Raw genomic sequence first — 20,136 nt, 5'->3', positions numbered from 1 at the left:
TGGTATATCGCTGAAAGCTTAAATATACCATAAAAATAGCCGCCAATGCCAGCATGTGACACATGTTACGGAAACTTGAATAACGCTTTCTTTCCCAGAAAACTGCACACAAGTTAAAAAGGTAACACTTCAAGTGATATGTGAGAGGTCTAGGATTGGCGGTGGTTATAGGCCTGGCATTTGGTGATCGCAACTAATTGCATCAATCAGCTTGGTGCCATTTTCCGACATTCACGGCAGCACTCTCAATAAAAGCACATCCGTTTGTTCTTTTTGCCGCAATACTACGTATCAGGTAATATATGTGTAGCAAGCGCTTGATGATTCAAGTAATCTCCATATTTTTAAGTTTAATTTTCTGAAGGAAGTTCTTACTAACTGAGGAAGCGCTCAATAGAGGTTAACAGATTTGAGAGAAACCTCTACTGCAGAGCAATCCCTACCATTCTATTGAGCAGTGAAATCATCTTCAAATCAACCGAGCTCCAATATCGTGGAGGTTGTTTTCATTGGGCAAGGCGGCAGTCGCAATGACTGGAATTTAAAAAATGCAAAACGTCATATAAAGCACAATTTATCATCGAAATAGCGAGGCAACTGTTGCTTCAGGGTGAAAAGAGAATTTTAGTGGGACTTTTGGCGTGCTTTGAACTTTTTGCGCTCTTTCAAAATCTTTTTGCCACGATTTATTTTGTTTCTCAAACCTTTGCGCCGAAGTATGACGCCGACACAGCGCGTGAGTACAAGCAAGTCATAAGTGAGTTTTATGTTTGATTACCTCAAAATAGAGGTGTTCAACCCAGTTGAAAGGGAAGGCGGGTATACTCATAGTAGAGGCATCAGATCGGCGAAACCCCCTTTAAGGAATAATTTGATTGACTAAGTGTCTTCCTAAACATGAAGGACGGATGAGGACAATTCCAACAAGTCGTATTGAGTTAATTGAGTATTCAAACTGCGCTCACGTTAATGCTCTATTATAACTGGAGAACAAAACAAGTAGTTTTTATTATCGAAACTCATAGCAATTCAGGAAATCCGAATCCTTTCAAGGATTATTAACCATCTTGTTGCCAGCACAACACAGACATATATCCCATTTATATGCTCGCGAGTATAACGGAGATAGATGAATACCTGCTTCTTTTAAAAATCATCGCCAATGCTGGCGTTGTGTTATAATTTTTGTTGGGGATATGCAAACGGACCCTAGTATAATTTTAAAATTAGTTAATTTCCCATGAGCGGAAAGCGCAAGTCTTGACGATTCAATGTTCTAAAAAGCAGAAGCATGTCCCAATTGCTGTGTATCCCTTTGAAAAGAAGCTTAAAAGTAGATCTAAAGAGTGGTCTATCAAACTTAATAAACGACAACTTCTACCAGGTAGCGTCTGTCTTCGGCAATGATCTGGAAACTATTGATAAGATGCGAGATGCTGCCTTAGAGGCTGACATTTCACCAGAAGGTGTCGAAGCTCTTCATAACTACTACCTACAGCTGATTCAACTCGAGAAGAAGTTTCCAGATAATCAACTGAGCTTTAAATGGTTCGAAACTCTAAGCCTAAAATCGTATGGAAAGGAAGACTCGAGGTTTGTTTTTGAAAAGCTAAACATAGTCTACGATATCGGTGCCCTATATTCACTTTTGGCCGCTGATTCCAATAATGGTACAACTGAAGGATTAAAGAAAGCATGTATTTTCTCCCAAAAAAGCGCGGGCTGTTTCTCATTTATTGCTAAGGAACTTAAAGAAATGAGCGATCCTATCATGGAAAAAAAAGCCATTCAGTGCTTGGAACAATTAATGCTGGCGCAAGCTCAGGAGCTCTTTTGGCTCAAAGCCATCAAAGATGGATTGAAAAACTCCATAATTGCTCGACTTGCTCTTCAAGTGTCCCTTTACTATAAAGCTTCTTATAAACAGGCAGCCTCGAGCGAGCTTATACGAAGTGATTGGGATAAGCGCCTAAAAGACAAAGCTTCATATTTCGAGGCCGTAACGAGCTTTAGATACAGCCTAATTTTTGATGAAAAAGGAGATTATGGATCGAAAGTGAAATCCCTAAGGGACGCTTCTGAACACCTACGCCATGTTTCAGCGCAGGACGACACCGCTGAGCTATTCAGAAGGAAAGTCAGCGAAGCTTTGAAAACTGCAGAACGAGATAATGATTTGATTTACCTACAAAACATACCAACAACCATCCCACCATTGAAACCGGCCTCAATGGTGAAGTCAATTAATTTCGAAGATATAAGCGGAACACCTAGCTCGACTGGTTCTGCAGCTTGTGCTCCTCTCTTCAAAGAACTTCTTCCCAATTTTGTAATGGAAAGCTCCAACGCTTTCAGCCAACGCCAAGAACAATATTTCCAACAATACATCGTTGCGCCTCTTAATGCCATGAACAAAATGCTTCTTGAAAAGCTACCTTCTTATGAAATTCCGGGTGCACTGCACCCTATCGATCCTGAAGAGCTGGACAATTGCGAGCGCTCTATGAACGATTTGAAGCTCAATTCACAACATGTTGGAGACATCTTGGGGCAAGTTTTTAGCCTTTTGAGTCAAGAATCTGATACAGACAAGCTGCTGAGGTCCAAATTCGGAACACTGAGTTGGACTATTGCCCCATCTGAAGAGGTCAATCAAGATTATTGGTCAAAATACCACAAAATTAAGAAGTATCTACAAGAAGGAGAATCTGTTGATTACGAAACGACTCAGCAGTTTGAGGTGATAGATAAGAAACTTCTGACAGCGCCTATAAAGTTACCAGAATCTAATAACCCTCTCGTTAAAGAGGTTTCAGCTACACTTAAGAGACGAGAGGATCTAATTTTAAAAACAGAAAACAAGTCTTCCAGAAGCACTATCCTCCCAAAAATAATATCAGCTTATAAGAAAACTGGCCAAACAGAATTTGAAGGCTTGTTTGCTGAACACCTTAAAATGTTTGACAAAGAAATCAGCGCGGTAGAAGGCGAAAAGAACCTAAACAACAAACTGATCGAAAAGCTTGAAGCACAAGTTGAAGGTGACAGGCAAATGCAGCGTATTGACGCTCGTGACATTTTTGTTCAAGATTTTAAGCATTCCTTGAAGCTCTTAGGTGACGTTAAAGAAAACATAATAGGCGGGTCAAAGTTTTACAATGATCTAATCACTTCAGCAGGCTCTCTACTAACAGATGTGCAGCAATTTGAGGCGCAGAGAAAGGAACAAAAGAGAAACTTGGAGGACGCTTTGCTAAAGTCAAGTTATGAATAATCTCTCTAAACTGCTTCTTTTTCGTCGGCGCAAATCTCCTTTGCTTTCTTCTTTTTCCAGAGTTCTAGGTTCTCACGCTTTTTTATGCGGGACAAATTTGACCTATGTCGTCTGCTTTTAAGATGGATATTCCAGCTCTTCTCTCCAATGGCAACTAAGGGATTGTCGTCCTTGTCTCGGCAGATATCGCATTGCTGGCGACTCCAATCCCCAGCTGTTTTGGGGCTGTTTGATTCTGTGTCATTGTTCTTCACAACGTCTTCGAGGCTGGGGGGAACAAAGGGTTCTTCAATGATTCGATTTGAAATGAAACTATCTGCAATTGAAAATGCTCGTTGAGATACATTTTCATCCCAATGGTTGAGGTCAGTTGCATCTAACGCATATAAGTGGCTCTTTACATCTGGTAGTAACATCTTTTTGATCCACTTGACTTGCTTTTTTGCATACTGCCGGGTCCTCACTTTCATGCGGTCTACTGAATCGCAAAAAGAAGAGCCATCTGCGTTTTCGAGCCAAGGTAAAAATTCCTTGAACCCAATAACCTGCCATACACCATTTTCGCATTTGTCAACGCTGTAATTACAGGAATTGTAGTACTCGTGGAGCTGTCGTATTTCATTGAGTGCGCCACTCTCCATCATAGCATCAACTCTTTTGTCAAGCCTTCCTTCAAGCACTTCAGGTGAACTATATACCCACAAGAAAAGTGTATCGAAAACAAGCGATTGCTTTTGTTCCGAAAAAGCTTGGCTAGGCTTTTGACCTGTAGTAAAGTATATTTCAAGCATTCTTCTCACTCTTCTAATATCGTTAGGATGATACTTCGATGCAATATCTGGGTCGACTTCTTTTAGCATCGAGTATAGTTGGTGAGGCTCGTTGCTGTCTAATATAGCTTGTTCTTCGGGAAGTAAAGCTCTAGTTTTCTTCTCGATACGCTTTTCGAGTAATATTTGAAGGTAGTAGTGCGTCCCGCCAACTATTATAGGGATCTTCCCCCGAGAATGAATGTCTTTGATAGCGTTGAGGCACTCTTTTTCGAAACGATGGAGAAAATATTCTTCATCCCAACTAACATGATTCATGACATGGTGCGCTACATTCTCTCTTTCTTCAATTGGATGCTTATTGGTGATGATAGGAATATCTTTATACACCTGCATGGAATCTGAATTTATAACTTCGCCGGAGACGCGGGAGGCGAGCTGAATTGAAAGCTGAGACTTGCCTACTCCTGTCGTTCCGGCAATCACAATCACTTTAGGCCTTGGGACGGCTGACATGGCGAGTTTTTGACTTATCCACCGAAGCATTCACCGGTTTCTTCACATGACAGGTCTTTTCGAGCTCATCGCCTGAGACTAAAAACGTCAGTGAATTATAATACAAAAACCCGTACAAGAGTATAGATATATAGTATCAGACATCATCCCCAGAGTCGAAGTCATCGTACCAGCCTTCTTCATATGTTTCTGCAAGCCTTCCTAGTTCTTCCTTCAGCTCTTCTCTATCGGTGTCGTATCTAAAGTAGCGCGAAACCATGGCTTCCCAATGCCTGAAGACGTCACGGGGTCTTTCAGTGACGGCGAGGTTCGTTTTATAATTTGTAATGCTCCTAAACTGTTCGGGAATCGTATCAGAGGGCCTCCATGGATATGTATTGATGGAAAAACTATCTGCGACTTGATTTTCTTTGCCCCTTAAAATTGAAAGGTGCGAGTACGTTTTTTGACTACTTCCCTTATAAGTTGGAATGCGGGAGTAAAATGAAAGATCCAAGCCTTGTATGTCAAGAGTCGACACAATGTTCCTTTGCGGCTCGCCAGAGGTAATTTTCCCAATCATCTGGTTAAAGGTATAACGGTGTTCAGATTCGCGGTTGCTGCCGCATGCGTTGACAGCGTCGAATAGCATACAAGTGCGTCCTGCAAACGTCCAAAGTGGAAGCTGGGGATCTGAGTATATTGGGAAGAAAAGGTTTGATTCTTGTACTAGACTCAGGGTTGATCGTATTTTGCTGCAAAGCTTCTGAAATTTCGTTTTCGTTGAATGAATCGGCTGACCCAGAGAAAGTGCGTCGTCTTGATTAAACCCCCAAGTCATAACGTCAGTTTTTGGGAGTTCGTCGCGAATATTTGATAGCATACTAGAAGAGAAACCACCCCATCCGTTATCTATCTCGGAAAGCAAATTAATACCTTGCAGCTCATCGCACATTTCGAGCTGCGTGCGCAGCTTCTCGTCAAAAAATTCCGAGCAGTAGTTTGTCGCAAACTCCTGAAAACCAACCTCGTAGCTATCAAAGTAAGTCTGGTGGAGGTTTTCGAAGTCTGGAGCCGAAGGGTTATTCGGGTCGTGGTACCAGCGATCCAAGGTGTTGAGGTTAGGGGCGCCAAAGATCAGCTTGCTGTAATCAGACCAGTATTTGGAATTCTGATCACTTAGTGGTGGAGCCGGATTATTCGTGTCGAGTGCGGTTTGGTACTCAGATTTTGGGGTCGGCTCGTGGGTCTGAATAACCTTGACGCTGGTCTGCGACAAAAGCTCTTTAGGCCTTTGATTTTCGGAACCGTAGAAGAAGTCTTTGGTGCTCGAGTATTGATGAGCTCCCAGTGCCCCATTTCCGGTCTTTGCATCCCATAACAGCGCCCGAGGCTTATAGGACACTGTTTTGGAGATGCGATCCACGACGGGATTCAAAAACACGCCAGGCTCATTTTCAAAATCAAGATCCCGAAGTTGTTCCTCCTGGCAGTTATAAAATTGAGTAAGCACATGATTGGTGCGATGCGACGCACTTATGCTGATAATCTCGTGCATTCAAGGCTTCTGTCCTGTAGCGATGAGCTGGTTAGCCTTGTTCGCACGATCTGTAAAAAACGGCACTGGAGACGAATCACGAATCCACCTCTCGAGTCCTTCCGTTTTTAATGATTGATGGGTTCATACTCAAGTATAATCTCAGATTTGTGAGTCAAAATAACGATGACCTTGTCCGAATAGTTCAATGCTCACTAGCGCCATCACACCCTATGGCGATTTTCTTGGCAGCTTAACAGCTCTGCTTCCCGAAAGCTGATCAGGGCCATGCTTGATCTTCGCCGCGAGCGCAAGACAAATCATAGATCTGGACGGTGACTCCTTTAATCAACCGCGGTTAGGAAAGACTAATTCCCCAACGGGCCTGGGCTCTGCCAACACCCTTTTCAACAGTAATTGTGTCTTTTTAGGAACTGCAGAAATTAGCTGAAAAGGGGCGGCAAAGTTGATCCACAAATGAGAAGGATGATATGTTAATAATTACGAGCTTCCAATTAACAACGAAAATACAGACACGTTGAGTGACAGTGGCGCTGCAAGCTATGACGCCTTGCATAAAACCAGTAGTGAAGAAATTCCGAAGAATACAGCCCGTAAGTGTGCTCGCACTTGCTCGGCACAAAAGCGACAGATGCTGAGCTTAAGTGCAATTGGTGGCTCTGCTCCAACTATTAGCCAAAGTTTAGGCTTCACTTTTGAACGGTGTTATTCCAATCCAGCAATTAGCCAGGAAATATCAGATCTCGTTGTCCAACAAGGCAGCCCCATGACTATCAGCCACATTATTTCATTCCCTTCGCAAGATTTGGTATACTCTAAGACAGCTAAAAAGAATAGGCAGCGCCCTCAAAAGTCTATCTTGCCAGTGTCAAAACTATAGCAGCTTGAGCGATGCGGACGGACAAGCAAAAACTGATATTGAAAACTTTTATAAGTCCAGGAGAGGAATCGGATGCTTAAGGAATGGAGAATCCTTTTAAACCAATATCAGCTTTGGTCTTGAGGACTTCACAATCAATTAACTCGACAAGACATCAACCTTCCAACCTTGGCCGACTTAATGCCAGCGAAAGCGACAAAATATGGATGCGAGTGCTACTCCACGAAACATCATAAGGCATCTCAAGTTTAAAACAAGAGCGATTGCAAAATCTTCCGAAACAAACTGGAGGGCAAGCGTGCAACATCGAAGGTTTTATTGCTATTCGCTCTAAACCTATCAAGACCTCTTCCTCTGACAAAGCAATATTTTGGATTCTCATCGACAAATAGCGCTAACTTTTTCTTGTGGAAAATGCTTGTGGCCGGCCTAATCCCTTTCACTTTTGTCGAGTTCCTGCACTGAATTCGCTGTTTAATATATGCAAAAAATCTCTGGAAAAGCTATGATTTCGTCCCGGGAAGAAAGTGTCTTCGGTGCGGTTGTAAGGCGAGTTCAATCTGCAGCCAACGCATGTTTCGCAGAAATCACTCAATTTTAACGTGCTTTTGGACATTTTTCTGCCGTCGAGCCAGAAAAGCTGTGCAACTGTGATGGTTTCATTCTGCCCTAACCATAATTAAAAACGAACTTAACAAAGAAGGTAATTTTGTGCGACATGGGTCCAAGCCCACTCACTCATCTTGGACTTTGTTGAAATTGGTGATATGCAGAAAACTTCTGAAAGACTTGTGGCAGTACTTTTGGTGACTGTTTCAAAATACTCCATTCGGCACAAGATATGTTTTATTGCTTTGACTAATGGACCGAACAATATTCTCATACTTACTAACTTGGATAAGGAGGTTCAAAATGGGCTTAAGGCTACTTCTGAAGATGGTATGGTGAACTTTAGATGCATGAACCATGCGTTAAATAGTGTCTTTTTAGATACTTTAAACCCTCCGAAAACCATCACGCTCAGCTTTTGATTAGAATTGACATGCTAATTTACTACTTAAAAAGCAACATCAACCTTAAAGCTGAAATGAAATTGGTTTCTTTCATCATATCAAAGCAGTGTAACACCAGGCTTTTCTCGCATCACCAACAGCTAGAGAAGTCCCCGGTAGTGTCGAAAGTTGTGAAGAAATTCCTTTCTCAAAGCCGATTCAACTAGATTTTCCAACTCACTCAGGGAGACCGCTCAACGATTTGCAATGGTGAAGAAGAAGGGGACGCTATCCTCTTATATGTGGTTCACTCACATCTTCGAAGGATTAACAATGAATCTTCAGAACGACTCTTTGAGCTCACTTCCATGCGGTATTGAATGCTACCATATAATTGATCAATATTTTAAATCTGTGAATATCTAAAGAAAACTTCAGTCGGCAGCCGACATGTGCAAAAATATAGGCTAAAATAGTCACACTTTTCTCTTATGAACGGAATTAAGGAAGAGGCCTTGTCTGCCGTTTTTAGCGGACGTCCAAAACTCAACAAATATTTCGCAATTGTTCAAAAAGAACCAGATTACTAGGCTTCTCATATCCTTCAACTCAGCGCAAAGACATGAGTTTTGATTACCCGTTCGGAGAAATAGCCTAGGAACCAGGTCCTTCAATCAGCCAACTATCCAAAGAAGCAACGCTCTCTCTTTGATAGCACACCTGCTCTGAAGGATAGTCGCAGGAAAGGTATCAAATATGAATTGCTTAGCAATATAGAGAAGCTGCACTCTCAACAGCTTGCTATGAGCAGTCTCGGGGTCAGAGACGAGTGACAGATCTATCTTGGCGAAACCATAAAGACCTAATTCGATTCCTTGGAGTACCGGTTGCGAAACCAAAAAAATTCAGCACTTTACTCGTTACCACTTTTGTTCACTTCACCAGGCTATCCACGTCCGGTCTATAGAGATGTCCTTATACAAGTCGGCAGGCACTAGAATAGAGGCCCTTGCTAGCCAACGATTGTTTGAGGCACACCATGATAATTCGAAACCGGATGAAGTGCTCCAAATTAAGTTCAAATAGGAATAAGGTTGATGGCATTTCCTTGGAAGGCAGAATCGAAGATGACAACAATGTTGAAAAGAGCGCGACTTGGAGTATAAACTGCGTCAATTCGAGCTTTTTAAATACTGATGGCCGGTAGGAACCTTGGTCTGAAGGCCTTATTTGGCTTCTTTCGAGATTATCCAGCAATAGCGACCGACGCAATGCCATAAAAGCGTATATAAAGCAAACTATCGCAACATACACCTTTCTGGCTTCTTAGGATCTTGGGAAAGGTCGCAGCGGACCCGGGCTCATTATAGTCCACTTTGACACCGCGTTCGTAGACAATCACTTCAATTGCTTGCGTCAGCGAACCATTCCCCGTAACTCATTACTGGATTCGTTCCCCGCAACAAAATTAAAATTCCACTTTAAGTCACTACAAACGTATTGCATTCGTATTATGAATTTGACATTCACGTGATTTAGAGCTGACAAATTTCAGCGGCTATTTTTTGGGTCTTTCACCAAACCCACGGGTATAAGAGGGCGCACAAATAGAAGTTCTAAGTGACTTCCTCGCCTAAAGACAGCTTGGATATTGAGCAACAAGAGGCATGAGTTCTGGTTCTCATTTTTACGTATTCACTCGGTGAGCAAACAGAGGGCGCTCGTTTGCTGAAGTCTGATTCGCAACGAGCGGTGTCCATCCGCAGCGCCTCGGCTACGGTATTACATTAACAGCAGGCGTGCCAGCAGGATTTTTAACACAGGAACCATGTTAAAATCCGTGTTTTCAATACGAGCCTTGACAGTGGCGCCAGAGCGCACCAAATGCAGGAGAGCGGCAGCTTCTGCATCAGCGACTGAGATCTAAGGGACCGCGTTGTCCGGTTTCTGCAAGGACGAGAAAGGGTGCGCTACGAAAAAGCCTCTCGGTGGTACTCCCTTGATCCAGGCACCTTTTCACCAAAGGACAGAGCCCTCGGAGACGCGTCTCGTTTACTGGGTTTACAGCCGGAGGCGCGGAATCGTATCTTGCGCACTTTAATTCTCCACGCCGTGCCACGTCAGCGTTTCCAAGCATGGTCCGGCGACACCCTTGGTTGTCCTGATTATCGCCAACGGCTCAGCCACAGTGACGGTATTAGAATAGTGAAAATCATACAAGAAAGCGCCTTGTCTCGTCTACAAAAAAGTGCTACGTCACGACGCGCCAATCTCCAGGCGCACCAGCTGCCCAGACTTTTACGCCTAGCGGCGCGCGGGCCTTAATCGTCATTAAAGTTTGCGCAGAAGGCCCGCTTCACTTGCCCACTGTAGATTCTCAACCGTGTTTCCCTAATTAACGAGGCTGAACAAATTTTTTACTGTTACACGGTGTAGTGCCGTGACTTCGGAATTACCAACCGTTATGGTTCAAACCGCTCGCGCGTGATTGAGTGACAGGATGCATAGAAAAAAATTCGAAGTTCCTCGGCCCTGCAAAGCGGGATGCATCCCCGCGAACTTAGAGAGCCGAGGGCAGATATCTTGATGCATACCGCTGCATCGCCTTCAGTGCTGTGCAAAACGCGGTTACCGGATGAGGACACGGAAGTTGCAGAGCCAATTCTAGAACTGTGATCCGAGCCGTGGGCTTGAGAATTAGGTAAAACATGCAGAGTCTTCGAAGGCGCATTCGGGGATTTAGCGTGGGCGACCAAATAGCTGCCCCATAGAGCTGCAATTTTCGGCCAGCTTAAAAAAGTTGAGGAACGGCTCATAGTGCTAGCACACATTTTTTGAGCTTCACCCAAGTTAATCTCTCTTCCTAGGACAGCTTGAAGTCGGAAATAGCGCGCAAATTGGAAAGTTCAGGTTTAAAGCTTTTCTTGACAGTATCACTCCCCTTCCTGTCAAAACTCGTTTGAAGACCACGCAGACAGATCTGCAAAGGACGATGGATAAGAGCGCGGACTGTTCGGGCTCCATGTCGAATCACTCACATATTAGCTCCAGCGACCCAATCGATCCTAGAAGCCTCGAATGGGATGGCCCGATGGACCCTGATAACCCCCATAACTGGCCCACCTGGAAAAAATGGTTTGCCACAATGACCGCGGCGCTGCTCTGCCTTGTGGTCACGATGGGCTCTTCGCTGTACGTGAACGGTGTTCCACGTATGGTGCTGGAGTACGGCTACAGCCAAACGCTGGCGTTGGCGGGCCTCACTTTTTACCTGTTAGGGCTTTCGACCGTGGTCGGCGCACCGCTGTCGGAAATATTTGGCCGGAAGCCCATCTACGTGGCGTCTTTGCCATTGTCGATGCTTTTCACGATGGGTGTCGCGCTTTCTGGCGGCAAAATGCGCGTTGTTCTACCGGTCCGCTTCTTTGCTGGGGTATTCGCATCCCCTGCTCTTTCTGTCGCCTCTGGAACCATTGTCGATATTTTTGATATGGATGAAGTTTCAGTGGCTATGTCCTTATTTTGCCTGGCGCCATTTTTGGGGCCGGTTATTAGTCCGGTCATTGCTGGATTTGCAACAGAGAAACAGGGCTGGAGATGGGCAACCTATATACAGTTGTTTGCCGGCGGCCTCATTATGCCGTTTGTGCTGCTGATGCCAGAGACCCACAAGACCGTAATTTTGATAAAACGAGCTAAGAAGCGTAGTGTGAACCTTATTAAACCCAGCGCAAAAGACAAGAAGAACTTCCTGAAGCTCACCCTCACTATCACAGTCTTTAGACCTATAAAGATGCTTTTGGTGGAGCCAACAGTTCTGATGTTTTCAATTTACGTTGCGTTCATCTTTGCCGTATTGTTCGCCTTTTTTGAGGCATATCCAGTTATTTTCCGCGGCGTTTACCACATGGACGGCGGCATTTCCGGGCTGGCGTTCATTGGCATCGGTATTGGTCTTTGGATTGGGTCCGTGTTTTACATTTTGTATGATCGCCGCTTCTTCTTCCCCGCGCCTCCTGCAGGAACCCCTGCGTTGAAGTCAGCCGACGGTAAAAGAACAAAACCATACCGGGGAAAGAGGGATCCAGTTACAGGTGAAATAGTACCCTTGAAGCCCGAGAAACTCTTGGATATCTGCAAGATAGGCTCTATCGCGCTTCCTATTAGTTTGTTCTGGCTTGGTTGGACGTCAAAATCAAGTGTACATTGGATGGCACCTATGGCGGCCGGCGTTCCATTCGGCTTCGGTTTGATCCTAATTTTCTTCAGCGTCATCATGTACTTCTCCACTTGTTACCCACCACTTTACGTGGCATCTGCCCTGGCGGCAAACAACCTGTTGAGATACGTAACCAGCTGCGTGTTTCCGCTGTTTACGATTCAGATGTATGAGAAAATGACAATCGGGTGGGCGAGCTCACTATTTGGATTTATCTGCGTCGCAATGATCCCGTTGCCGTGGATATTTGAAAGGTACGGTGAAGGCATGCGCCAGAAGTCTACATTTGGTTTTAACGCACTTGAAGGTGAGAAAGGTGACGAAGAGTCCTGCCAGTCCACCTCCCAAAAACGTTTCAGTCATGATGATGACCCCAATTTCGAAAATGGAGGGATCACGGGCCCTAACGTATCTAACGCAAAAAAAGAAGAAGCTGGAGTTCTACAAGCCAATGGGGAATCGTCTTCTGTTCGTAGTCATGCTTTAAGCTCGGGAGAGTCCAATATTTCACAACCTGTTCTCAAAGGATCATTTTTATAATTAAACTGTAACATATATTCAATTTTTTTAGCTTCGATACTTAGACTTCTTTGGATCACAGAAATCAAAGATGACTTTGAGTCTGTCGTCCTTCATTTTGGCATTGTCAGTGGTGCTCATGCTGCTGAAGAACAACAAAACATTCAAGCAGTTCCTAGCCAACAAACTCCAGAAGTCTTTTTCGAAGCTGAACCGGCACATTCCAATCTCATCGAACTTCCATCTAAGCCAATCAAAATACTTTGAAAAATCGGTGGGTCTGGTAGAGGTTTACGACGCGCTTTTGCAGCTACAAGAGTATGGAGTTCGAGCATTCAGGCAAAACGCGGTCCTGTTTCACAGAGCAAGCTCATTAAACTCCATTCACTTAGAACAGCTTAGGAAGCTCAACTACTTTGAGAAGCTAGAAGGAATAAACGAGGCTGTGAATGCCAACCAAAAAACCATAAATTCGATAATTGAGTTCACTCTTACCCAATTACTGAATAGGAATCCAATCGACAACGTTGATGGCCGTGAGCTTCTGTCTGCCTGCAATGGTCTAGGGTACGACTACCAGGAGAATGGGACACTGAAGAGGCGTGTTACTCATACGAAAACGCTGAGTCCGAAGTCTAATCAATCTCGGGTCAACGAAGCCATATCACATGTGTGCAGAGATTGGCACCCCAGTTACGGGCAAGAACGGAAGCCGTTGGTTGACTTCATAACTGCCCGATTGAAGAGTAGCCGTTTCCAAGGGAGAACCCTAGTTGTTGTTCCTGGATCTGGAGCAGGTGGTATAGCCCACGAAGTTGCTCTAGCGTTTCCAGAATTTGATGTCCACTCCGTTGAGCTCTCCACCTTGATGTACCTGTGCAACGAATTTGCACTTGGCTACGACCAACAGGTATCCATTAAACCTTTCGCACAACATTTCTCGGGGCAATTAGACACCGGTAACCAAGTCCGGGATTACAGAATTGATCTCTCTAAGGTCAAAAGGCCGTCAAATCTCCATGTTCATCTGGGGGACTTCTGCGAATTTAAACCCTGCGAAGAGTATGACCAAATTATTGTTGCTTCCGCTTACTTTATTGATACTGCAGAGAATCTTTTCAGTTACTTTGATGCAATTGAAAACTTAAAGTCATCTTGTTCTGAATTGCAGTGGATAAATGTTGGGCCTCTGAAGTATGGGACTCAGCCAAAGGTGCAATTAAATGACAAAGAGCTAACAAAATTGCGTAAAGAACGAAAGTGGAAAGACCTGTACCACAAGTGCGATCCTAAAGATCTCAATGGATATCTTACTGACGAAAAATCTCTATACCAAGGCTTTTATGGGTTGGTGAAATTCCATTCGACATACAAGGAAAGGAAGTAAAATGTGGTTTGAAAATGATCTGACCGAGCACCAATACCTTGAGTATCGCAGTGCAGCTCTGAAGCTTCAGCGTAAGGCCAAAAACCTATGCGGATCTCTCATGTTGAAGGGCGCATTTCAAATTTATAAAGAGAAGTGATCAATAAAATCGGGTTGACATTTTAAAGTGAGCAAAAATGTATAATTGATAGATTCCGCTCCATTTATATACGTGGATTAGAGTTCACAATTTTGAGTCTTTTGTTGGTATGCAGAGAGCTTTTGCTCAATGGTGTAAAGCGCTTTACAGGGTCTTCAGCCTGGCTTGCGGTATTTAATTTACATTGGGTCTATTTCTTGAAGATGTCGTCACCTTTATTAATTTGGATTTTCTTGTCCTGGCCACCACTGATGATGCCTACGCCCTTCGCCCATTTAACATCGAAAACCTTGTCGTTCACGCCCTTTGTGACATCGGCTTCTCTGGTAATTGTGTACATTGGAACATTAGATCTTACGTCCCAGACCTTGACTGTACCATCATGAGACGCCGAACAGAGCATATACTCATTTTCTGGGCAAGTATCAAGTGCAACCACGAAGTTCTTGTGGCCATTCAACTGCTGTTGCGTAATTTTAGTGGATGAATCAACACGAGGGTCATGCAGGGTGATATGCCTGGCGCTAGATCCGCAAGCGAGTAAGTTGAGTTGAGGCAGCTGAACCATGGACAGAAGAGAATAAGAAGTAGACTTAGTATCGACACAGCGAGCAGTAACAAGATCCCAGGTCTTGATGGTGTGATCTTGAGACACGGAGTAGCCAACAGTTTTATCAGCAAAATCGAATATGACGCCTTCGACAGGAGCTGTGTGAGACTCTAAAAGCGCGAGTGGAGAACGTCTTCTCACAGAGCCATCTTTGAGGGCTAGCTTTCTTCTTTTCTTAGCAGCAGATGAAACGTTAGATCCAAGTGCATCCATAGGGTCCACTGCGGTCATTTCCTTGTGGTTGGTGGACCAGAAACCGATAGAGTTATCGTAAGATCCTGAGAGGATTCTGTCAGCGCTCACGTCCAATGTTACCACTGGAGCTTTGTGGGCCTCGAGAATAGCCAAGGTCTTACCGTCCTCCACGTCGTCTTCTTCGGCCTCCAGGTTGTTCTTCAGGGCATCGTTCTTGGTCTTCCACAGACGCAGCGTACGGTCGTTTGCGCCGGACACAAGCCTGGTGCCGGATATGTACTTGACGGCGCGCACGGCGCCCGCGTGGCCAGCGTACTGCTTCTCCACTTTGCCAGACAGGTCCCAGGTGCGCACAATACCATCGTAGGAGCCGCTAACAATCCGGCTGTCGCCAACGTCTAGGGCGCTGACCCAGTCATCGTTGTCGAAACTTTTCAGGTAGGACGGTGGGAGCACAGCGCGTGTGTACTCAACGTTGAGACATGTCTCGGAAGATAGACCCTTTTTGGTCAGGTATTCGGCGAGAGAGCTGCGCAGCAGCTCCCCGTCGATCAGGAAGTCGAATGGAACCGCACTCTCGAGCCCCAGAAGGTGGTTGACGATCTCTGAGAGCCCGTATCTCTTCAACGACACGGGCGCGAATAGCGTTGAGTCGTCTGCTCTGAGAGACTCATCTTGTTCTCGCGTGAAGAATCTGATCTTGACCTGCGCTTCCTCAGCCATTTCGGTAGTCTCTTGATGCACTGTTCCGCGTTTTGGTACTTGCGATGAGCCTGCGATGAGCTCGAGATGAGCTCTCAAAATTTTTCAGGCCTACCTAGAGCACCGCGAAAAAAAGCATGCTCGTGATAGATTTCATAGGCTAACTAGTTGGCCACAACGCAGCGTCTAGCGCGCCTGCCGGGCACGCGTGCTACAGGCCGTGCTCGATATACTTAATTCTACTAAGTTCTACAATTGAATTTCTACTTGCTAGTGAATGTAGCGCTCGCGCAGTTACCGACTGAACCCAGACTTGCTAATCGATTCAGACAGTATGAGGACGCTCGCGCAGGAACCTTGGTCTAGCCGTTCTTTTCCCCTCTGATCATCTACGGATACAAAGATGGCACAGTGAATAGAAGGCTTTTTATTTCGTATCACTGAGCTAAAACAAATATCAGGAGTAGTAGGAAGAAGAGAGAAAATGGTTATAAAAGTTGATTTTGGGCATCCAGCGAGAAACAGCCTAAGGAGGGTAAGAGTAAAGAATTGATTAGGGCAGCCACTGGGGATAACTACAAACAATGAGGCGGGCTGTGGAGCGGGGACTTAGGGCATTTTGCCGCGCCCGCAAGGCTACGCAAGTTTGGCCGTGCAGGTTTTATCACATGGCGTTTTTTGAGGCACTTTGGGCGAGGTAGTAAGAGTTGCAAGGCTGGAGGCGAAAACGCCGTGGGTGTCAGTTTTGGGTTTGACGCATTATTATGTATACACTGGTGGGTTGGAGAGTATGGCGGATGCCAGGAAATGCTGGCGCAACGACGCCGGCGGGGTGCGCGAGAGTTCGCTTATCACATGATTTACATGACGACTTTTATGTACAAAGTGATAAACATAACAGTTGAGGCATGCAACGCGGCGTCTGGGGCTGTTTGCATCCAAGCGCGGGTCCGCCGCTACAGTTCAAAGCTAGTATTTAGCGAACAAGACGTTTAGAGGTCTCGCCAAAAACTGCGAGCCTATAGAGAGATATTTCGCAAGGTGTGAAGCTTGTCATTTTCGAGGCAAGTTTAAAACAGGAGGCGCAGGAAATCGCTGCTTCTGACCACAAAATGGCTCCTGCTAAGGTAAGGTGGCAGTAAGACCGAAGCCTTCCAATCTCCCTCGCGGCAACTCGTGTGGTCCTGAGCATGCAAACAAATCCCTGGAGATATATTCTATCACGTGACTGAAGGCGCCTCGGTTACCATTTCATCAGCCTGTTGTCGACTGGGCGCAAAGGATAGCATATGTCTCGCTCAAGTTTTGGAGGAGCTTCTGTCTCGTGGTACGGGCTCTAAGACGCATTTACTGCGCTTTTCATTCGCGTCAAGCACCATATGTAAATTACACGTCATTGAGGGCCACACAAGCTTGGAAAGCTGTCCGTGTGTTGCCGTCGAACAGAAACAAGAGCCGCAGCTCCCCAGTAGTCTTTTCTCTTGCGGTTTTTTACATGAACCATGGAGCTTGAGATAACATTGGCGCGAATTCTCACATCGCCGGTACCGGCCAACTTAGATAATCTCATCTGATGGTGAAAAATATTGAAAAAATCAATAGCGGAAGCGTAGTGAGTCGGTCTCTTGATCAACCCAGCACACGATCCCATAGCCGCCCTAGAACTTAGTTCTGTGCCTCAACATCTCATCACAGTATTGAATTAAAATGGCTTCTTCTGTTCCCGGACCTCTGCCACTTCCCGACTCGCGGTTTGATCTCTCCACCTATTGGGGAAGGGTCCGTCACTGTTCCGAAATCGCGGACCCATCCATGCTGCTCACGACAGAGAACGATTTGCAGAAAGCTCGCGATGTGATTTCTTCGTACCGCAGAGGCGAGCTGAAGCAAACAACTCCTGAGTTTTGGCACGCCAAAAAACAGCTCGACTCTACAGTTCATCCTGACACAGGCGAGACTGTCTTGCTGCCCTTCCGCATGTCGTGCTGCGTTTTGTCTAACTTGGTGGTTACCGCCGGTATGCTGACGCCAGGTTTGGGCACTGCAGGCACCATCTTCTGGCAGTGGACTAACCAGTCGTTGAACGTGGCCATCAACTCTGCCAACGCCAACAAATCGCATCCTATGTCCATGCAGCAGCTCATCACCAACTACACAATGGCAGTGACCGCATCTTGTGGTGTTGCTGTGGGCCTTAATAAAATTGTGCCACGCTTGACAAAGATATCCGCCAACACTAGGTTGATCCTAGGCCGTTTGGTGCCTTTCGCCGCCGTTGTGAGCGCAGGTATCGTCAACGTTTTCCTGATGAGAGGCGATGAGATCCGCAAGGGTATTTCTGTCTATGACAAGAACGGAGACGAAGTCGGTAAGTCCAAGAAGGCCGCTTTCCTTGCCGTCGGTGAGACTGCCCTGAGCAGAGTCATCAACGCTACGCCTATTATGGTTATTCCTCCTTTGCTCCTGGTAAGATTGCAAAGAAATGTTCTAAAGGGCAAATCCCTTGGAATCCAGACGCTAGCCAATTTGGGTTTGATCCTAGGTACATCCGTTGCGGCTTTGCCCTTCGCGTTGGCCGTTTTCCCTCAGTACCAGGACATCGATGTTCACAAGTTGGAGAAGGATCTAGCGGGAAAGAAAGACAAAGACGGCGAGACTGTCGACAAGGTTTACTTCAACAGGGGGATCTAAACATCATTTTTCATAAACGTATACACCGTAATAGAATAAGCATTGTTTCAAGTGTGACGGTACCCTGCTGCGTGTATCATTTATTGGGCATTTTATCTTGCGATACAGCTCCACTAGTGTATCCATTGGAAAGATCCAGAACTTGGGAGCAGCACTTTGTTCAGGTCGGAGGCCGTGGAGTCCTTCCGGAACAAAGGTTCGATACTACTGAAGTTCTGCTGGACCAGCTCTGGAGCTATGTAGCCACAGCCTGGGCCCCCGAGTCCCGTGGTGTACGTTTTGTAATTATGCTCGGACTCAAGGGTACGCTTGAACTTTTCAACTTCTTCTGGCCTAGCACCGCGGCTCAAGAGAGTTAAGGCGCACCCGCCACCGCCCGCGCCAGTGAGCTTAGTGTGGCCAATATTCATTGAATCACCCACTGATTTGATAAGTTCTAGGCCGGGGTGAGACACGCCGAGGGCAACCAAAAGGCCATGGTTCACTCGTACCAACTCGCAGAGACTCTCATAATTAGCGTCCGTAAGCTGAGAGAGAATTTGGGCACCGCTCGAAGCTACAACACCCATGGATTCCAGAATTGGTTTCATAACCTCCGGCTGGCGCACAATCAAATCTTTGACGCCTGCAACAAGCACCTTAGTGGAACGCGGAATCCGAGTGTTGGTCAGCACCATGGGTATTTGGGGGAAAGAGAGAATCTGCTCAGACTTTGTCTCGCCGCTAGGAAGCCTTTGAAATAGAACAGCGCTACCGTAAGTGGCCACCATGTTGTCGATGCCTGAAGGAGTTCCGTGAATGCACTTTTCTCCGATGAAAGACCATTTGTTGACAAAAGCGAGCTCCTCCTTGGTCAATGACTCTGTGCCATGCTTCAAATGACCTCCTAATTTTCCAAGTGCAAGTGCGAGGCACACCGCGAGCGACGCACTCGAACCAAGACCCGCACCGATAGGTAGACTCGATTTCACCGTGAACTTGACACCTGTACGCGTACCGCATAAGCTAAAGTACATATACAGGAAACAGTACGCAGCCTGATAGTGAAGCGAGCCGCTTAGCGGCTGCAGCAGTGACTCGAGGGCATTGCTCAAATCCGCGTTTAGCTCGCGCGAGTCCGTGACGGCCTCCGGCTGAACGCCCGCAGCAATCGTGGCCAGAGCTTCACCAGACCATTGTTTGTCAAATTTGATGTCAGGAAAGTCGAGCTCGACGACCTTAGGGTCCTGTGCTGCGCTGACAAGCAGGTACGTTCTTAGAGCAGAGACGCTCGCAGCTACCGCAGGCTCGTTGAACACGGCCGAGTGCTCACCAAAGATAATTACTTTGCCAGGAGCGGAAGTCAGCAGTGGAAGGGACATGGTTCACGCCGCAGTAACAGCACAATGGGTCGTAATAATGGGTCTGTTGATCAAGTTTCAACGCGCGATGAGCCCATTTTATGGAGCGAGCACCAAGAAATGTTCGCTTAAACGAGATAACAATCACGTGACTCGAGGAAGACATTCTGCTAACTGCGGGCACCGCGCACCAGCGACCCAAACCTAGAGCTTCTACACTTAACCAAGGTCTCCAGAGTTAAAATGCACTCACAGCTGCGTATAGAACATGACTTGGGGCAGAGGTTAAGGCCATATGCCATTATGCTATATCATCATGTACGTTGATATTGTCTGCCTCCACCAAGGCCAAATTTCTCGCGTAA

At 45.8% G+C, this 20,136-nt stretch overlaps 8 protein-coding genes across 8 annotated transcripts, besides 1 other annotated feature; 4 read left to right on the top strand and 4 right to left on the bottom strand.

Moving 5' to 3' along the window:
* Nucleotides 1–1,291: 1,291 nt before the first annotated feature.
* On the top strand, nucleotides 1,292–3,274 carry RIM20 (Rim20p; the record flags this gene model as incomplete). Its single annotated transcript, XM_002553204.1, has 1 exon — nucleotides 1,292–3,274. One exon carries the CDS (start codon nucleotides 1,292–1,294, stop codon nucleotides 3,272–3,274), a length of 1,983 nt encoding a protein of 660 aa, XP_002553250.1.
* Nucleotides 3,275–3,279: 5 nt separating this feature from the next.
* On the bottom strand, nucleotides 3,280–4,590 carry MOD5 (tRNA dimethylallyltransferase; the record flags this gene model as incomplete). The annotated part of the gene is made up of 1 exon (XM_002553203.1): nucleotides 3,280–4,590. One exon carries the CDS (start codon nucleotides 4,588–4,590, stop codon nucleotides 3,280–3,282), a length of 1,311 nt encoding a protein of 436 aa, XP_002553249.1.
* Nucleotides 4,591–4,696: 106 nt separating this feature from the next.
* Nucleotides 4,697–6,097, bottom strand: DML1 (Dml1p; the record flags this gene model as incomplete). Its single annotated transcript, XM_002553202.1, has 1 exon — nucleotides 4,697–6,097. One exon carries the CDS (start codon nucleotides 6,095–6,097, stop codon nucleotides 4,697–4,699), a length of 1,401 nt encoding a protein of 466 aa, XP_002553248.1.
* Nucleotides 6,098–7,411: 1,314 nt separating this feature from the next.
* Nucleotides 7,412–8,904: a mobile genetic element (DNA transposon of KLTH part of the newly discovered ROVER DNA transposon family of the Kluyveromyces:degenerate copy).
* A 2,057-nt stretch (nucleotides 8,905–10,961) lies between these two features.
* TPO4 (Tpo4p) lies at nucleotides 10,962–12,728 on the top strand (the record flags this gene model as incomplete). The annotated part of the gene is made up of 1 exon (XM_002553201.1): nucleotides 10,962–12,728. One exon carries the CDS (start codon nucleotides 10,962–10,964, stop codon nucleotides 12,726–12,728), a length of 1,767 nt encoding a protein of 588 aa, XP_002553247.1.
* A 70-nt stretch (nucleotides 12,729–12,798) lies between these two features.
* Nucleotides 12,799–14,094, top strand: KLTH0D12298g (uncharacterized protein; the record flags this gene model as incomplete). Its single annotated transcript, XM_002553200.1, has 1 exon — nucleotides 12,799–14,094. One exon carries the CDS (start codon nucleotides 12,799–12,801, stop codon nucleotides 14,092–14,094), a length of 1,296 nt encoding a protein of 431 aa, XP_002553246.1.
* Nucleotides 14,095–14,423: 329 nt separating this feature from the next.
* On the bottom strand, nucleotides 14,424–15,761 carry YTM1 (Ytm1p; the record flags this gene model as incomplete). Its single annotated transcript, XM_002553199.1, has 1 exon — nucleotides 14,424–15,761. One exon carries the CDS (start codon nucleotides 15,759–15,761, stop codon nucleotides 14,424–14,426), a length of 1,338 nt encoding a protein of 445 aa, XP_002553245.1.
* A 1,686-nt stretch (nucleotides 15,762–17,447) lies between these two features.
* Nucleotides 17,448–18,431, top strand: FSF1 (Fsf1p; the record flags this gene model as incomplete). Its single annotated transcript, XM_002553198.1, has 1 exon — nucleotides 17,448–18,431. The coding sequence occupies one exon, from the start codon at nucleotides 17,448–17,450 to the stop codon at nucleotides 18,429–18,431; it is 984 nt and encodes a 327-aa protein (XP_002553244.1).
* A 113-nt stretch (nucleotides 18,432–18,544) lies between these two features.
* Nucleotides 18,545–19,792, bottom strand: ERG12 (mevalonate kinase; the record flags this gene model as incomplete). Its single annotated transcript, XM_002553197.1, has 1 exon — nucleotides 18,545–19,792. One exon carries the CDS (start codon nucleotides 19,790–19,792, stop codon nucleotides 18,545–18,547), a length of 1,248 nt encoding a protein of 415 aa, XP_002553243.1.
* Between the last annotated feature and the right edge of the window lie 344 nt (nucleotides 19,793–20,136).

This window comes from Lachancea thermotolerans (assembly GCF_000142805.1).
Source record: "Lachancea thermotolerans CBS 6340 chromosome D complete sequence".
NCBI classification, from domain to species: Eukaryota; Fungi; Ascomycota; class Saccharomycetes; order Saccharomycetales; family Saccharomycetaceae; genus Lachancea; species Lachancea thermotolerans.
This window is presented reverse-complemented; position numbering and strand designations above follow the sequence as displayed.